At 37.9% G+C, this 20766-nt stretch overlaps 1 protein-coding gene across 1 annotated transcript in view; it reads right to left on the reverse strand.

Annotated features, from left to right (window-relative positions):
* Positions 1–397: 397 nt before the first annotated feature.
* Positions 398–20766, reverse strand: part of LOC140227837 (uncharacterized) — a gene marked incomplete at its 5' end in the record, with an annotated part of 102673 nt that continues 82304 nt past the window's right edge. Inside the window, 5 exon segments of the mRNA XM_072308230.1 lie at positions 398–469; positions 14311–14493; positions 15648–15719; positions 17178–17360; positions 18732–18914. Of these exon segments, the coding sequence (XP_072164331.1) occupies positions 398–469; positions 14311–14493; positions 15648–15719; positions 17178–17360; positions 18732–18914 (693 nt within the window).

The following is a 20766-nucleotide window of genomic DNA, read 5'->3' on the forward strand; positions in this document are numbered from 1 at the left end:
AGTTATCCCGTACCATGTCCCGCACACAACTGTAGTTCCGTACAAGGCTCAAAACAAAGCGCGCGCTTGCATGCGGCGACTGGGATTTCCGGTTCGGTTTGTCACCCCGTGTCGTGCCGAGACATTTCACATTGCCGGCGAACAAGGGTGAACACGGGATGTCCTCCGGAGGTCACCCCAGAGTCGTGCTAGACGGTCTAGCGTGAGTGTCACCTCGTGTTCGCGCCGTGTTCGTGCCGTGTTCACCCGGAGGACAATGATCTCGGTATCTTTCAGATCAACAGTGGACGACGGTAGACACGGCACGACGTCCGGACGTCATCCCCTGTTTTCAGCCCAAACTGAAAGGGGTTTTGGATTCGTCATCAGGAGCTTATAAGTGTCCTTGAGCACAACCTTATCCTGTTTCGTGGCTGCTCTCGCCTGTTGAACTGCTCTCGCCTTCTGAACCGCTGTCATCACTGGGTGTCTATTGGAGAGTGAGGGGAGATCAGCAAAATAATAATGTTTTGTCAGATAGTTATAGAGATGCCATGTGAATTCTTGTCGGATGCAAATAAGTTACCGTGGTTACGCCAACCCTTATTGTCAGCATTGCTAGTTTTCACTCGCAGCTTATGGGACAATATTTTAGTTTGGCCAGTCTTTCTCCTCGGAACCTTCGATCTACACATTTATACACTGGAAGACTTTTGCCTGAAATTGTATTTTCTGTACTTTGAAATACATTTTCATTCGACGGTTTGAATAACGACGATTTATACTTATTTATCATATTTTTGGTGATTCACGTATTACACGTTTTAGTTTGTTTTTTTTAAGTGGACCACTCTTTTTCCATACCAACTTCATTGTTATCTTTAAAAGCATACACTGTACTTGAGCTGTTCTGGGTTATAGTATTTATATCATATCTTATCATATACTATGCGACTCACATTTCATTTCGCACTTTTTTTTTTCCTGGAATGGAATTTATCAAGCTATGTGGTTGTTCTTCGCCTGCTTTTTTCACTTCTTGCTGAATGAAAAATGAAAAAGAGTAGTGAGTTGAACTGAAAAAAGAATAGAAGTAAGCAGCCTAATTTTGCCCAAATCTGAGAGCATCAAAAGAAGAAGGCTAACTTTACATATTGTGCTAGCAGCAGCGTGCGTTGCGACAAGTGTTTATTTATTTATTTATTTTTTTTTTTGGAGCGACGACATGCTAGTCCGTGGACGTCGCGTCGGTATCAACGCTTCCCAATAGCCTACGTCAAACCATCGTTATGCATCAGTGGGTGCTTTGCTCCCCTCTATGTCAAGTTATAATGTCTAATGCCAGAGTCACCCTCGGCGGGATTTCGTACCGGGTCCATAAGGAATTAAAACCGTGTCGACCAGGTTCGAGCCGTAGAAACTCGAATTGACCCACATCGTAACCCGTGTCAATTCCTGATGGATTCCGGGGGATACGATACGGTGGTGAAAATTTTTGGTCATGTTCAAAATATTTTCTCACGGATTCCAATTCTGTATTGATATCTGAATTGACCCGGTTCGAACCGCATTGACTCGCATCGACCCGTTGCAACCCGCAGTGTAAAACCGTATACTGGTAAACCCTTGCTGTGTATCGCACAACCGCATTGCCTTCAATGCAACGGGTCATCCGGGTTGGTACTGGCCGAAGTGGGTTGGCACGGGTTGATAGGGGTTGAAATGATTCAGTTAAGGATTTTGAAAGCGGTTGTTTATACGATTCGATACGGGTCGGTGCGGCTCGAATCGGGTCGATATGGTTATGATTCCTTATGAACCCGGTTCGAAAACTGGCCGTGTGTGACTGTAGCATATACAGATTACCCTCCCTTCCGGGACTAATCAGGGTCATTTTCACCAGGATCAAATCCGTTTTGTGACCCGGCCTTGTGTGACTCTAGCATAAAATCTACTCCAATTCATAGTAACAAAATACTAGCTAATGTTGAAATTCAACTCATTTTTCTGCCTGAAATATGAATATACCAATCTTTTTTTTTTTCATCTCAAAAGTTACTAAGTTATCTAAGTAAAAACATGAAGACATCTGATTTTTTTTTTAAATTTTAATTTTATTAATATCTCAAAATAAAGTTGAAAGCAGATCAACTATGTACCTTCACTTCTTTTTTATTCTTCTCACCATATTTATTACCCTTCTTCTTTCTCTTCACCGATGACCATTATAGTATTCATGAAAATGACTGTAATTCTTATTTGAATTTCCTAAATTGCCCCCAACAAATGGAAGGAATACGACTTATTATACTGTCATAATTAATTGGAGAACGTGCTATTCGTAGAAGATTAATTATCAGACTATTCTCCAATGCTGTCTAAAGCTTGAGGATGTGTTTGGTAGCGATGTGGAATAATTTTTTTCAATTCAGTTCAAACTTTACTTCATTTTTCGAAAAAACATAAAAATTTCACTTTCTTTGGTAACAGAGAATAAGGTTTCATATAATCAAAACAGAGTAAATTGAGAAAACATAATTGAGGAACCTTGGGGTTCCTCATATCACTTCTTCCGAACGTCATGGTCGTGCGCATTGTGACTTGTCTTTGAAACCTTTTTTTTAAAGTGGCCTGGAGAGTATAAGCAAGGAGTGCCCTGACATGAAAATCTCACAGGTGCATAAATAGCCACCGGCCAAGTCTAGTCACTGCCTGTCGTGCCCTATGTAATGGCAGACAGAATATAAAGTTGTGAACGAAAGAGGGCAGGCTCTTATTGTGACAGTAATGTAAAGTATATACATCAAGTGAAACTGAAGTGGCGAGGTCTTCAAGACGTACTGGTGTAAGAAACAAAAAAAAATATATGGTGCAATCACAAGATGATATAATGCAAACTCCTTGCTGCGGAAAATATGGCTTTAAAAATAGGGAAAATTTATCATTTGTAATACGTAAAGGGTGCTGCTAATGATGGAATATAATGTTTCCACTTTGTGCAATTTTGGGGCATTTGATTTCAACTTCATTTTTATTGTTTCCACCGGCTTTCCCACTGATTTAGGTTATGTCAGCTTATCCTTAATAAGCTGCAATGCTTTATTACTATTGGATGCGTTATAATTGATACGAAAATCACAATTATTGTGTATACCTCTTTGCCTCCTGTAGTCACCCAGCAACTCGCTGAACGGCTTGTCATTTATGATGATGCACTCCATCTAGAGCATGATAGACAATGATATGGAAGAGGCACATATTCTATATCAATAAAATCAATTTTGATTTCATCTAAACAAAATTGTTTCATGCCGGAAATGAATTTAATCACGCGTTGTTACTAATTACGGAATGACGCATCCACCTTCGATGCACAAAGTTTTCATTTTCATTTTCTTTAACAAAAACTTCAACATTATTTATCGTAGGGTGTCGGGATAGATTACCTCTGATATCCGGGCACTTACCCCATGGGCAACTACCCTTCGGATAACTACCACCCGGATAATTACCCCCCTCCCCCCCCCCCCAGGTTTATTCCCCCTTAGGGCAACTACCCCCCGGACAATTACCCTCCTAGGGTAATCACCCTCCAGGGCCATAACCCCCTAGGACAACTACCACCCGGTCGCGTCATCTACCCTCCTAGGGCAACTACCCCCAAGGGCAATTACCCCTATAAGGACATTTACCCCGTGGATATCTACCCCCTGGGTAACTACCCCCTGGATGACTACCCCCCGGATAACTACCCCCCAGATAACTACCACCCGGATAACTACCCCCTGGATAACTACCCCCCGGATAACTACCACCTGGATAACTACCCCCCGGATAACTACCCCCAGGATAACTACCACCCGGATAACTACCCCCCGGATAACTACCCCCAGGATAACTACCACCCGGATGATTACTCCCCGGATAACTACCCCCAGGATAACTACCACCCGGATTACTACCCCCCCCCCCCCATAACCATACTCCGAACCACCCCCCCCCCCCCCCACCGCCCCCTCCTGATACTTACCTACTGGACAACCCTCCCTCCCCGCCCCCCGAAAGTTACCACCCGTTGTAATTTTTCCATAAGTTCATAACACCATATCAGAAGATGCACCTTTCTCTTACACTGTCATCATTTGTGACCCTGCACCTCAAAACAAACAAAAAGTCGCCAGATATGATTTTTTATAATTAAGACCATATTCTGAAAGAGCAGACTTTAAGCTTTAAAATGATGTATAACTCAAATCAAATGGACTCTCCTAACCCATCTAAATACTGGAAAGAAAGCACAAACTCAGGAAAAGTGGGAACTGAGAAAAGAGGCTCTGAAGTACAGTGTCTATTCAAGCGCTTAATCTTTACCAAACCGTGCTGGCTGTGCGATGAATGGGACAAAGAACAGGAAGTAAACCACCAGATTTACAACAATGAAGGGATTATCAGATTAAACTGAAATTCAGCATGCCTAATTAACACATTCTGTCCATAATTAATACCAATTTTCAAAGCAGTATAGCACTATCCTTTCAAAAGTTATTAGAGTTGAAAGTGAAGAGTGTGGACAAGGTTTTTTCAGAAATGAAAAAGGGATTCTAAAGACACGCATAATCACACTATTCTACCAAAAATGTTCGAGATAAACTGCAAAGAAAACACACTTTCCTGCCCGTTTTATGATACCAAATTTTAGCATAAAAGAAGACCGCTCTTTCAGAAAATATGAAAAAGTCAAGTTCGGCTAGGTTGACCCATTTCACTTATTTTCAGTCCTCACGCAAAATCAGTAGGTGCGACTTTATGTTCGTTTTGAGGTGCACGGTCACATTTACTCTTTTGGCTTGTCATTTTCTACCGTTATAACACATTAGACGATAAATATAAGAAAAGGAGAGTTGATTTCACTGCAATTAATATTCCGTTAACATTAGCGAGGGACCCTTCGATATAAAGCCATAATTTCTGATAGGATCCGGGCACGGTTTTATGAAAGTTATCAGTCCTGACAAGCTGTCAGATCCACACAATTACCAATCGTTGTAGGTCGATCAAAGCAGGTCCATGGTAACAAGTCGGTGACTCGAGATTATCAATCAAGCAGAACCCATGGTTTTACTGAAATTATTAGAGACTAACAAGATGTCATAACTGGCAACTTTTATCAAACGGTGCCCTAATCTGTCATAAGAGTAAAACTACAGCTTGTTTTACATACAAGTAGAATTGTGCTAGTTTTAAAATTAAATGTTCTCGACACTTTAAGAGGAAATCCAGTTCAAATATAAGTTAGTCTCATTAGAAAGAGTAAAATATTACGAGTTTAACGGTATTTTTTTTTTTTTTTTTTTTTTTTACAAAACACCCCTAGTTGCTAAAGGGATCGTATAGTTTTGGTTGAGACCTAATTTCAGGTTTCTAACAGTTTTTGGTGAGATAATGAGAAACCTCTTATGAAATATGAAAGAACTTGTAATTCCATGAAGAATTTAACGTTTATTTGATGAAAATTGGTTTTGAAATGACTGAGATATCCAAAACAGAGCGATTCTAATAAGTGTGGGACCCACACTTTTTTTTAATGATCGCTTTGTTTTACTTTGTTTTTTGGATGTTTCAGTCATTCCAAACCCAATTTTCATCAAATAAACTTTGAATTCCTCTTAAAATGGTATGCTCTGTACTATAACATCAGTGTTTTCTTGGTATCTCGCACAAAGTTTAAAGCCCAATTCTCATCTCCACCAATACTGTACTATCTCTTTAACGAAGTCTTTTGTCCTGCACCCTCTTTTTGAATAGATCTATAGAGAGTTGTAGTTGACAGAATCCTTTTTACATTATAGGGCTGCTCTGTTTTATCCCGGCCATTTAAAGAGTTTTTTTTTTCTTCAAATTCATGAAATTCTTCCGTCGAGATGTTTTCATTGCAACTGATTGACAAATTGCCCCACATCGACGTAAATAAGCACTGAATTGATCAGTGTTTTAGTAATAGCCATGATAAAAAATCATGGGCGTACATACTCGAGCAGGATTCGAACCTACGACCTCCTGATCACCGGACAGGCGTCATCTCCACTAGACCACCGAGCTTTCGCCCGACAGCAAGTGTTGGTTCTAATCCTTATAGCATGCAGCGGGTACTGCTTTGTTATTCAAATTCATGAAATTCTTCCGTCGAGATGTTTTCATTGCGACTGATTGACAAATTGCCCCACATCGACGTAAATAGTATTTGTAAAGTATTTTTTTTTTTTCACAAAAACTTCACAAAATAACATGCTCTTTAATATTTCGTAAGGGGTTTCTAATCATCTCACCCAAAAGATGTTTAAAACCTAAAGTTAGGTCTCGACCAAAACCAGATGATATGACATTTTTTTTTTTTCAATTCAAATAGCAAACGTTGTTCGAAAATAACAATGAGAGACGTACTTTTCTGGGGGAGAGTTATTGTAATAGGGGTGATTGTTTGGAGCCTAATTTTAATAAGGAGTACTAAACTTGTCAAGGGAGGTAATGCTCTGCGGTGATCATACCCAGGAGGTGACAATCTCTTCCCACATCCTTGATATACTAGTTGTTAATGCCCAATAATGCAGTAGGGCAATTCTGAAATGAGCGTTAACGGTATAACACTAAAATAGTTACACAATTGATGAAACAATACAAAGAAAGCACATTAAGACAGAGACGAAGTACACAAATAATGATACAGTGCACTCCTGTTACAACGAACACGGTTATAACGAAATTTCGTTATAACGAAGCAAAACTTCTGGTCCCAAAAATATCGCCATTAAAGTCTATGTACAAAATTCGCTTATAACCGCCGAAGACGGTTATAACAAAATTTTCGTTATCACGAAGTCTTTTCTGAGCGCCACTGACAAAGAAACACAAAAGAAATGTGCTCCGTTACAACGAAATGCGGATCGCACTCGAAAATGCATAGCGGAACAAGCATTTTTAAAGCGTCTCTGCATGAGTGAACGCATCATTGAATGTTCACTCCCGTGTATCACGCACAGTTTCCGAGGGGAACTTGCGTTATTGTAATACAATAATCTGAAGTCAGATAAGGTTTGTTTCATTGTTCCGAAGTCCTTTAATACAAAACACACAGATTCTGATACAACTAAATGTCCGTTAGTTCGGAAATGAAAGAGGGTTTGTTATTAAGCACATTTTGGCGTTATTCCAAAGGTTCGTTAATCCGATAATAAAATATGGTCCTTACTTTTATTCTTATACGGTTCGTTAGTCCGAAAATGACAGGAATTCAAAACGTTTGTTAATCGGAACATTACAAAAAGTATCGTTAATCCATGGTGGAAAAAGGAGAGTACACTAACAAAGCTTAAGAATTGCAATTCTTGTAATCGTCTTAAGATAAATAAATCTTCGAAATAACAAACCTTTCTCATTTTTTTTCATTAACAAAATTTCTTCGGAATAACGAACCTTATTTAACTTTCGGATGAAAAAGCCTTCGGAACAACGGACTTTCTGAATAGTGAACCTTTCTCTTTTTTGATTCATAAACCTTCAGAATGACGAACCTCATTTCATTTTCAGATCAACGAACCTTCGGAAAATGAACAATATATTATTTTGATCTATAAATTATGAACTCTCGGAATAACGATTCTGCGGAAATGCGAACCGTCACATAAACAAACCATACTACCGTACTAACGTACTTTAGTAAGAAAAAACCTTTGGAATAGCGAACTGTAACCAAATCGTACACCGTCATTTCTACACATGTGTGACAACACAAACAACTTTATGCTCTTTTTAAAATGTAATATTTAAACGAAATTAAAAAGGTAATCTCCCATTTCACATAGCTTTCCAGCGTATTATGAGGATTCAACAAACAGAATTTTTTATGCGTGGTTTCCTTCTTTTCGTTATACATTGCATATTACATTTGTTCGGTTATAACGAAATTTCGTTAAAACGAAAAAAAAAAACAAACAAACTGCCGGTCCTGAGCATTTCGTTTTAACGAGAGTGCACTGCAATGAACACACGTAGACGAGATAAATCCCTTGTAATGAGAGAAAGAGGAAAGGTGAGTTATGAATGACAGGAATAGACTACTTTCACGGTGGACAGAGAAAAGCGAGAGGGAAGAGGAAGATGATGGGTCAAAACCAGGGCACGTGAGGCATGAGATATAAGCGCCTCAAAATAAAGAAGTGTTACATGGAGTTGTAGTAAACGATAGACGATTGTGGTTAAAAAAAATATTGCAAAAATTTTAACTCATTCTGAAGTGTAACATTGTGTTATGAGTGGTTCACAATCTACAAGCTTTGCTTTTTAGTGGACCTCTCTATTATTTCTTCCTTTTTTTTTTCAACTGAAGCATGACTTTGCATTTTTTTTTTGCCAGTATGCGCTCCTATGTTTATTGATACCATTTATTGATTAAGACAAATGTTCTTTGTTTATGATGTAAAACCTGATCTATCTTGTGTTATGTTTTTGTTGAAAAAGAAAAAAAAAGAAGAAGAATGAAAATAAATGAATTGAATTGAATTGAAAACATTTCTTCAAAATGTCTTTAGTTCAATGGTAAAGGCATTCAAACTTAAAACTTTTTTTATACTATACTATCAAGAGAAATCCAAAATTTCGGAACAGTAAAAGAAAATACAGATTTAGCGAAAATAGTTTTGGTTAAAGGCATTGACATTTACTGGATTACCGGGTAGGATATGAAGGGACAGCTTCGTTTTTTGTGAACATAGAGTCAAAATACAGAGGGAGAAATTAAGCTTGTACATAAATCGTCCTAAATGCAAACGATACAAATCGTAAATCCTTAAGATGTTGTTTTCATAAGATGATGTATCAGTATGGCATCTCCGTGATTCCTGGCAAATAATACAACGAACTTCGTTTCCTGTAGTAATGATATTCTTTTTATCAAAAGTAAGATTGGGGGTGGGGGGGGGGTGGGGGCAATGACCCGGGAGGTAGTTACCCAGGGGGTAATTGGCGTGGTGCACTGTCCTGGGGGTAATTTTCCTCTTGATAGTTATAGGGGAGGGGGAGTTGTAGGCCTACTTAATCATCCATGGGAAGTTATCGGAGGGGGTAGTTATCGGGTGGAAGTAATCTAGGGTCTAGTTTTCGGAGGAGGGGGTAATTAACCTGGGGATAATTATCCTGGTGGTAATTATCTGGGGGGGGGGGGGTAGTTATCCGGGGGTGATTATCCGGGGGGTAATTATCCGGGGGTAATTATCGGGGGGGGGGGGGGTAATTATCCGGGGGGTAATTATCCGGGGGGTAATTATCCGAGGGGTAATTATCCCGGGGGTAGTTATCCTGGGGGTAGTTACCCAGGGGGTAGTTCTCCGGGGGGTAGTTATCCAGGGGGTAGTTCTCCGGGGGGTAGTTACCCAGGGGTAGTTTTCCGGGGGGTAGTTATCCAGGGGGTAGTTATCCGAGGGGGTAGTTATCCAGGGGTAGTTATCCGAGGGGTAGTTATCCAGGGGGTAGTTTTCCTAAGGGGGAATTGCCTTAGGGGGTGATTGTCCTAGGAGGGTAGTTGTCCGGGGGTAGTTGTCCTAGGGGGTAATTACCCTGGAGGGTAATTGCCATTGGAGGGTAGTTGTCCGGGGGGTAGTTGCCCTAGGGGGGAATTGTCCTGGGGGGTAATTATCCGGGTGGCAGTTATCCGGAGGGTGGTTTTCCAGGGGGTGGTGTTCCTAGAACCCTAGATTACTTCTATCTGGATTGATGGACTTCCGAAATTGTTGCCACCACGAAGACTTAACTGTTGCAATGATAAAGTCACGACATCAAAGTCTTGATGTAACCCTCCCCCTGTTTTGAACAAGACAGTGCTGGACTGATGAAAATGACTAATTCTTACTTTACAGAGTGAAGCCTGTGAGGCAATTGTCTTAAAGAATGTCCTTGGAAGGTTCAACCATTGGAGATCGGCACGTGTAAGATGGGGCAGACGACAAAGAAATTCAGCCAAATTTGCTGCTGCTGACTCTGAGACGAATCGTTCTTCTGTCGATAATCTAAATATTTTTAATTCGCTGATCTGCAACAGTAAGAGAGAACAAATAATCAGTTACGAACTTTTAAGCACAGGCCTCAATACTCATTTTCTTTTTTCTGTTTCTGATTCTCGATGTTTTCGTAATGTTCTTAGCATGGATAATTAATTTGTACATGTAGCTATAGCTACATAATCATCAAATAATGTTAACTTACATAATGACGTAGTGATATATTAATACAATAATATCGTCCTTATAAATATTGAGTAACTCAGTGAAGCCTGGATATTAGACATAATAGCTGTGATGAAGGTGACCTGTCATTCTCTGTGAATGGTCAATGACTAGAGCATCAAACATTACAGTAAATCCAGGAGAGAATAAACCGTTGGATAAAAGGAAGGCGTCACATTGCTTTCTCGATTATCATTGAGACTGTATGACTCGACGTCCTAGTACCCTTTACTCTAAGGTGTAAGTGTCTCCGTCCATACACTCAAACATGTCCTATATACTTTGGAAACAAAATGATAGCTTGGTCACAATTATGATTTGCATTATATAGTTTTCTGTTTCTTTTATTTCTTAATCATATAGGCACACCTCTCTTCCCTTGTTTGGTTCCATTCAATTACCTGGTCTGAACTTTTATCCGTTCTCCGTTTCTCTTTCGCTAACACTGACTATCCGGGGCTTACAGCCGAACAAGCTTGCTTTCATGTAAGTCCCATTATACTTTTCTTTGTACAACCCCACTTCGATTTCGACCAGTTATCATAGATTATTGAAATCGTTAAAGCCACTGAAAAAAATAATGTAATTTATTTCCATTTATTGCAATAACTTCTTTGTTAATCTGAATGAAACATAATGAAGTCACCTTAAATTTCTTTATTCAAACCAATAGACGAAATTTATAACATGAAGTAGTCATTATTTTCATTAATTTGTCAAAGTCATCGTTTGTGTCTTTTCGTCTGTTTTGTCCTAGTGGTCCTCTTTCTTTTCCTATGTAACGAAAAAAGCAAAAAAAAAAAGAAGAAGAAGAAGAACAACAACAACACACAAAAACCAAACAAAAAACATATCTATATTCTTTTTTTTTTTGTTCTTTTTAGGACTAAAACTACAGCTGCACCATCTCAATCGCAGCATTTAGGGATTCCCCTAATTCCTCCCCATCTCTCCCTCCATTCCCCTCCCACTCCCTCCCTCTCTCTTTCTCTCTCCATGCTTTTACACTCACTGTTTGTTTCATGGCAGAAAATTAATAATCAAACTTATCAGAGAAAAAAAAAACACCTGTGTATCATCAGAAAAGTAAATACTGTGTACAGCCCATCCGGACAAAGTTTATTTATTTAGGAATTGATTATGTTTACATTTCAGTATATTTTTCATTGCATGAAAAGTGCCCATATCTTTGCTTTCGTTCATACATTGAATATCATAATGGTAAGGAGGACTTTAAGAGTAACAATCATTGTTTAATCAATGTAAAAAAGAATAAGATTTATTTGCAAAGGAATTAAATTCCGACATAATTATAAATCACACATACCCGGTTTGTTCTCATTTTCGAAGAAGAATTTACGTAACCCTCCAAACACTTTATTATCATTCTTTTTCACGTAATCAGCACACTTATGTGATGCGATGACACTCATAACGACGTTATTGAAAGTAGCAAAAAGGCATTCTCCTTTTTTACATATGAATACGATGAGCACATTTTGACATGACCTGGTCTTCCAAGAGTTTGCGAGATGACTGCCATGTTTATGCTAATGCTTAACACAGATCAAATCCTGCTCTAAATTTCGTGTATGTTTCGCCATGGATATTCAGCAAAGACTGTTATGTTTTGAGGTTATCGCTTTTGGTTGCAAAAACAGAAAAATATTATTCAAATCAATTCAATAATAATACCATGTCACTGTGATTTGACAAACAAACAAACAAACAAACACTTTGTGAACTTATACCGTATGTCCCCCCCCCCCCCAAAAAAAAAAAAAAATACAACGGGACCCTCCGCAATGACATCTTTAAAAATAGTTAATCAATCCAAATAAAAATTCAGGGTATGAAACTGTAACTCATTGTCCACATCTTATGAGGAATTTTGTAGAGGATGCCGAGAATGTCTTCCCTCTAAGTTCTGTCTATTGTATTCACACACAAAAGCATCGAAGTGCTAAACTTGGAAGAATCAGACTCATGACATGCTTTACAACTTTTCACATTTCTCTGTGATCGCTTAATTGAATGAGTTTTTTTTTTCTTCAAAATAGAGCTAAGATGTTATATTTTAAGACCCTGAAGTAGCATTTAGACAGTTTTATCATATTGGGTGTTATCAATGCGAAAATTTTGATTGTATTTTTTTTTTTTTTTTTTGGGGGGGGGGGGGGACATACTGTATAGCACATTGAAATCGAGGACTTGCACTCACGTACCTCCACGGCATGTGTTATCCCCCAAATTATGCGAACATTGACATCTCTGAAGACAATTATTGTATTTGACTTGCTTCCACTCAAGTAAACGTTTACCCTGGGTAACTTGTTAATTTTAGTGAAGCAATTAACCTAGATTTGCTTATTTACAGCTAAGATTAACATGTCATCATTTTGTTTAGTCTTTTCTTTTATTTATCAGTCATTGTTTATTGGCCCGCTACACGTACATGTACGTGTGTGTCCGTGCCTCTGTTAAGTTACAATGCCCTAGCAGTCCTTTTTCTTCTCCCTTCCTGAAGAAAAATAAATAAATATGAAATAAACACTAAAATAGAGAAATAGATAAATAGATAAACAAATAAAATGTGAACAATGTTCATTTCCTGGGAATAATAGAACAGCGGCACTACCACATCACACCATCTATAGGAATCTTATCCCATCCCCACATTCTCCTCTCTCTCTCTCTCTCTCTCTCTCCCTCTCTCTGTCTCTCTCTCCCTCTCTCTCTCTACGCTTGCGCAGAGTTTGTGTCAAAGCAGAAATTTAATACCGATAATCAAACTTATCGTAGGGAAACGTGTGTATCATCGGAAAATTGGGAATGGTAACCCGTCTTCTTTCCCATTGGTGCATGGTGGCAGTCACGTGGTCATCGTTGATTATCATATTTACCATGCTCAAATGATTATATGTTACTTAACACTAAATGACATTATCACAGGTTATTGAAAGTACCAGAAATATTATACTCTCCTTTATACATAGAGCATAAGGAGTGAACAGACTCAGTCAATTTAGATTGATTTGATTTGATTTCTGAGTTTCTTTTCCATACATAAATGACATACGAAGTCAAGTGAACGAACTAGGGGAGATTGATCACAGTATAATTTGAATCTGATAGTTAAAACAAATAAATGATTAATTCAGATATCCAACTTTTTTTTTCTAACACAATGCAAAATGAAAACAAACAAGCATTATTTCAAGCATTTATATTTACGCAACTATAGGATCCCGTATATCTGTCGTTGAAAGATTAAGCAACTCTTGATGTACAGAAATTCAGGAGACCATCACCACAAGCAAACGCTTGACGAGGACAATGGCCTCAGAAATGATAGTCTAAACGAAACGACATTGTAAGAATAATGATAAAAGTCACCACTCACTGAGTGACGAAAAAGAGGAAAGGAGGAAAGAATTTTCCTGAAAGAAAATAAATGAATACATAAATAAATAGATAAAATGTGCACAATGTTCATTTCCTGGGAATAATAGTACAGCGACCCTACCACATAACCGCATTTATAAGGATCTTATCCTCCTCCTCCCTCCCCCACATTCTCTTCTCTCCCTCTCTCTCTCTTCCTCTCTCTCTCTTTCTCTCTGTCTTTCTCTCCCACTCGCTCTCTCTCTCTCTCCACGTTGCGCACTGTTTGTGTCATAGCAGAAATTTAATACCGGTAATCAAACTTATCGTAGAGAAACGTGTGTATCATAAGAAAAGTAAAGACTGTGTAAAACCCATCCGGCTAAGGATTGTATTTCGGAAGTGTTTATCTTTATTTTTAATACATTTTCTAATGCAAGAAAAGTGTTTAAACCTATTCTTTTGTTAATACATTGAGTGTCATAATGCTGAGGAGGACTAGAGTTGCAAACATTGTTTAATCATTGTTAAACAGAATGAGGTTAATTTGCAAAGGAATTACAGCCGACAAATAAATCACACATACCAGGTTCTTTTTCATTTTCGAAGAAGAAATTATACATGCTTCCGACATTAAATGACTCATATCAACTATAGTCAAAGACTACATTACCTGGCAGGATGATGCTGAGGCGACAGCTGTTGAGAGGAAACTATCTGGCAAGTAGGGACATCTCAGACTAAACTTCGAAAGACGTGGAAGACCAAACACCCACTGGGCAAGGTCTCCTCCCATCGGGGACTGATTTAGTAAATAATCATCAAGGTCGAAAAACTCTAAGGCAAGATGTTCAATCTGAGAGGGAAAAGCAAATTAAGATATTGTGAAGACTTAAAGGTGAAGAAATAATGAAATCATATGAAAATGGTGGGAAGGAATAATCGAAGACGAAGCGAAGAGACCAATGTAAAGGTGGATAGAATGCTGCTGTATCCCATTCTAAATGGTAACCCGACTTCTTTCACATTGGTGCATGGTGGTAGTCACGGGGTCATTGTTGATCATCATACTTACCATGCTCCCATTAAAATAAAATGATTAATTCAGACATCCAACATTTTTTTCTTACACAATGCAGAGTGAAAACAAACAAGCATTATTATATGCATATGTATTCATGCAAACATACGATCCCGCATATCTGGCGTTAAAAGACAAATTAAGCAACTCTTGATGTACAGAAATTCAGGAGACCATCACAATAAGCAAACGCTTGACGAGGACAATGGCCTCAGAAATGATCGTCTAAACAAAACGACATTGTAAGAATAATTATAAAAAGTGACCATTCACTGAGTGACGTAAAGTTAAAGGGGGGAAGAATTTTCCTGAAAGAAAATAAATGAATAAGCAAATAAATAAATAAATAAATAAATAAATAAATAAATAAAATGTGCACAATGTTCATTTCCTGGGAATGATAGTAACGCGACCCTACCACATCACCGTATCTATAGGGATCTTATCCCTCCTCCTCCCCCTACATTCTCTCTTCTCTCACTCTCTCTCTCTCTATGTCTTTCTCTCTCTCTCTCTCTCTCTCTCCACGTTGCGCACTGTTTGTGTCATAGCAGAAATTTAATACCGGTAATCAAACTTATCGTAGAGAAACGTGTGTATCATCAGAAAAGTAAAGACTGTGTAAAACCCATCCGGCTAAGGATTGTATTTCGGAAGTGATGATCTTTATTTTTCAATACATTTTTCCTTGCATGAAAAGTGTCCAAACCTATTTTTTTGTTAATACATTGAGTGTCATTATGCTGGAGAGGACTAGAGTTGCAACCATTGTTTAATCAATGTTAAACAGAATGAGGTTAATTTGCAAAGGAATTACAGCCGACAAATAAATCACACATACCAGGTTCTTTTTCATTTTCGAAGAAGAAAATTAAACGAGCTTCCCACACTAAATGACTCATACCAACTATAGTCAAAGACTACCTTACCTGGCAGGATGATGCTGAGGCGACAGCTGTTAAGAGGAAACTATCTGGCAAGCAGGGACATCTCAGACTGAACTTCGAAAGACGTGACAAAGTACACACCCATTGGGCCAAGTATCCTCCCATCGAGGACTGCCTTTGTAAATGATTATCACGGCCGAAAAAACCTAAGGTCAGATCTTCAAACTGAGGGGGAAAATCGAATCAAATTATTGTGAAGACTTAAAAGGCGAATAAATGATGAATTCATGTGAAATTGGTGAGAAGGAATAATCGAAGACGAAGCGAAGAGACCAATGTAAAGGTGGATAGAATGCTGCTTTATCCCATTCTGAAGGAACGGATGCTCGTGGCAGTGGGAATGGTAACCCGACTTCTTTCCCATTGGTGCATTGTGGCAGTCACGTGGTCATAATACCATGTTCACATGATTATATGTTACGATAACACTAAATGACATTATCAGGTTATTGAAAGTACCAGAAATATGTACTCTCATTTATACATAGAGCAAAAGGGGTGTACAGACTCAGTCAATTTTGATTGATTTGATTTGATTTCTGAATTTCTTTTTCATACATAAATGAAATACAAAGTCAATTGAACGACCTAATTAATCACAGTATAATTTGAATCTGATAGTTAAAACAAATAAATGATTAATTCAGATATCCAACTTTTTTTTTCTAACACAATGCAAAATGAAAACAAACAAGCATTATTTTAAGCATTTATATTTACGCAACTATAGGATCCCGTATATCTGTCGTTGAAAGATTAAGCAACTCTTGATGTACAGAAATTCAGGAGACCATCACCACAAGCAAACGCTTGACGAGGACAATGGCCTCAGAAATGATAGTCTAAACAAAACGACATTGTAAGAATAATGATAAAAGTCACCACTCACTGAGCGACGAACAAAAGAAAAGGAGGAAAGAATTTTCCTGAAAGAAAATAAATGAATGAATAAATGAATTGACAAAACATGTGAACAATGTTCATTTCCTGGGAATAATAGTACAGCGACCCTACCACATCATCGCATCTATAGGGATCTTATCCTCCTCCTCCCTCCACATTCTCTTCTCTCTCTCTCTCTCTCTCTTTCTCTCTGTCTTTCTCTCCCACTCTCTCTCTCTCTCCCTCTCCACGTTGCGCACAATTTGTGTCATAGCAGAAATTTGATACCGGTAATCAAACTTATCGTAGAGAAACGTGTGTATCACCAGAAAAGTAAAGACTGTGTAAAACCCATCCGGCTAAGGATTGTATTTCGGAAGTGATTATCTTTATTTTTTTTATACATTTTCTCTTGCAAGAAAAGTGTTTAAACCTATTTTTTTTTGTTAATACATTGAGTGTCATAATGCTGAGGAGGACTAGAGTTGCAAACATTGTTTATTTGCAAAGGAATTACAGCCCACAAATAAATCACACATACTATAGGTTCTTTTTCATTTTCGAAGAAGGAATCATACATGCTTCCCACACTAGATGACTCATATCAACTATAGTCAAAGACTCCATTACCTGGCACAATGATGCTGAGGCGACAGCTGTTGAGAGGAAACTATCTGGCAAGTAGGGACATTCTAGACTGAACTTCGAAAGACGTGGCAGAGCAAACACCCATTGGGCCAAGTCTCCTCCCACTGAGGGCTCCTTTTCTAAATCATTATCACTGTCGGAAAAACCTAAGGTCAGATCTTCAATCTGAGGGAGGAAAGCGAATTAAAATATTGTGAAGACTTAAAGGCGAACAAATAATTAAATCATGTAAAAATGGTGAGAAGGAATAATCGAAGACGAAGCGAAGAGGCCAATGTAAAGGTGGATAGAATGCTGCTGTATCCCATTCTAAAGGAACGGATGCTCGTGGCAGTGGGAATGGTAACCCGACTTCTTTCCCGTTGGTGCATGGTGGCAGTCACGTGGTCATTGTTGATCATCACACTTACCATGCTCACAGGATCACATGTTACGATAACACTAAATGACATCATCAGGTTATTGAAAGTACCAGAAATATGTACTCTCCTTTATACAAATAGAACAAAAGGAGTATACTGACTCAGTCAATTTTTATTGATTTGGTTTGATTTCTGAATTTCTTTTTCATATCGAATACAAAGTTATTTAGACGAACTAATTGATCATAAATGATTAATTCAGATATCCAACATTTTTTTTAACACAATGCAAATTGAAAACAAACAAGCATTATTCTGTGCATATCTACTTAAGCAAACATACGATCCCGTATATCTGTCGTTCAAAGAAAAATTAAGCAACTCTTGATGTACAGAAATTCAGGAGACCATCACCACAAGCAAACGCTTGACGAGGACAATGGCCTCAGCAATGATAGTCTAAACAAAACGACATTGTAAGAATTATAAAAGTCACCACTCACTGAGTGGTGGTAAAGAGAGAGGGAGGGAAGAATTTTCCTAAAAGAAATGAATAAACAAATAAATAAATAAATAAATAAATAAATAAATAAATAAATACATAAATAAAAAAAAATGTGCACAATGTTCATTTCCTGGGAATAATAGTACAGCGACCCTACCACATCACCGCATCACCGCATCTTATCCCTCCTCCTCCCCCTACATTCTCTTCTCTCTCTCTCTCTCTCTGTCTTTCTCTCCCACTCTCTCTCTCTCTCTCTCTCTCTCCACGTTGCGCACTGTTTGTGTCATAGCAGAAATTTAATACCGGTAATCAAACTTATCATAGAGAAACGTGTGTATCATAAGAAAAGTAAAGACTGTGTAAAACCCATCCGGCTAAGGATTGTATTTCGGAAGTGATTATCTTTATTTTTAATACATTTTCTCATGCAAGAAAAGTGTCTAAACCTATTCTTTTGTTAATACATTGAGTGTCATAATGCTGAGAAGGACTAGAGTTGCAAACATTGTTTAATCATTGTTAAACAGAATGAGGTTAATTTGCAAAGGAATCACAGCCGACAAATAAATCACACATACCAGGTTCTTTTTCATTTTCGAAGAAGAAAATTAAACGAGCTTCCCACACTAAATGACTCATACCAACTATAGTCAAAGACTACATTACCTGGCATGATGATGCTGAGGCGACAGCTGTTGAGAGGAAACTTTCTGGCAAGTAGGGACATTCCAGTCTGAACTTCGAAAGACGTGGTATAGCACACACCCAATGGGCAAGGTCTCTTCCCATCGAGGACTGGATTAGTAAATCACCATCAAGGTCGGAAAACCCTAAGAACATATCCTCAATCTGAGCGGGAAAAGTGAATTATAATATTGTGAAGACTTACAGGTGAAGAAATAATAAAATCATACGAAATTGGTGAGAAGGAATAATCGAAGACGAAGCGAAGAGACCAATGTAAAGGTGGATAGAAGACAGATGTATCCCATTCTAAAGGAACGGATGCTAGTGGCAGTGGGAATGGTAACCCGACTTCTTTCACATTGGTGCATAGTGGCAGTCACGTGGTCATTGTTGAACATTATTACTTATCATGCTCACAGGATCACATGTTACGATAACACTAAATGACATTATCATAGGTTATTGAAAGTACCAGAAATATGTACCCTCCTTTATACACAGAGCAAAAGGAGTGAACAGACTCGTTCAATTTGGATTGATTTGGTTTGATTTCTGAATTTCTTTTTCATATCGAATACAAAGTCATTTGGACGAACTAATTGATCATAGTATAATTTGAATCGGACAGTTAAAACAAATAAATGATTAATTCAGATATCCAACATGTTTTTTTTTTCTAACACAATGCAAGTTGAAAACAAACAAGCATTATTTTATGCATATATATTTATGTAAACATATAGGATCCCGTATATCTGTCGTTCAAAGAAAAATTGAGCAACTCTTGATGTACAGAAATTCAGGAGACCATCACTATAAGCAAACGCTTGACGAGGACAATGACCTCAGTGTGAAAACAATACGACATTGTAAGAATAATTATAAAAGTCACCACTCACTGAGTGGCGATAAAGAGAAAGGGAGGGAAGAATTTTCCTGAAAGAAAATAAATGAATAATTGAATAAATAAATAAATAAATAAATAAATAAATAAATGTGCACAATGTTCATTTCCTGGGAATAATAGTACAGGAACGGATGCTCGTGGCAGTGGGAATGGTAACCCGACTTCTTTTATATTTGTGCATGGTGGCAGTCACGTGGTCATCATGGTCATTGTTGATCATCATACTTACCATGTTCAAATGTATGTTTCGATAACACTAAATGACATTATCAGGTTATTGAAAGGAGCAGAAATATGTACTCTCCTTTGTACCTAGCAAAAAGAGTATACAGACTCAGCCAATTTTCATTGTTTTGATTTGATTTCTGATTTTTTTTTTCATACATAAATGGAATACGAAGTTAGTTGAACGAACTAATTGATCACAGTATAATTTGAATCTGACAGTTAAAACAAATAAATGATTAATTCAGATATCCAACATTTTTTTCTAACACAATGCAAAATGAAAACGAACAAGCATTATTTTATGCAAATTATATTTATGCAAACATAGGATCCCGTATATCTGTCGTTCAAAGAAAAATGAAGCAACTCTTGATGTACAGAAATTCAGGAGACCATCACCACAAGCAAACGCTTGACGAGGACAATGGCCTCAGAAATGATAGTCTAAACAATACGACATTGTAAGAATAATTTTAAAAGTCACCACTCACTGAATGGCGATAAAGAGAGAGGGAGGGAAGAATGAGGGTAAAAAAGAAAAAGGAAAAAGAAAGTGCAAATGTGAAGTGATTGCATGAAAATGAGTTGAGTCAGTGGCTCAGGAAAACTATCCCGTTACACTTTTTCCCATTATCCCATCCATGGTCATTACAGTTAAAGACAGTCCATACTTTTGTTTGGATTTTTTTTTTGGGGGGTTTTCATCTTAATTTCTTGGTCAGGTTCTCATAAATATTACAGATTCATATAAACAACATGGACAGAAATGAGTAAAATTGTTCAATGAGTAAAGATGGTCCTAGTGGACCAACAAGGGCAGGACCCAACGGGACGAAATGGTCGTGGAAAAGCGTCTTTCAGAATCACAAGAGGACTTAG

Source organism: Diadema setosum, chromosome 4 (assembly GCF_964275005.1).
Source record: "Diadema setosum chromosome 4, eeDiaSeto1, whole genome shotgun sequence".
NCBI classification, from domain to species: domain Eukaryota; kingdom Metazoa; phylum Echinodermata; class Echinoidea; order Diadematoida; family Diadematidae; genus Diadema; species Diadema setosum.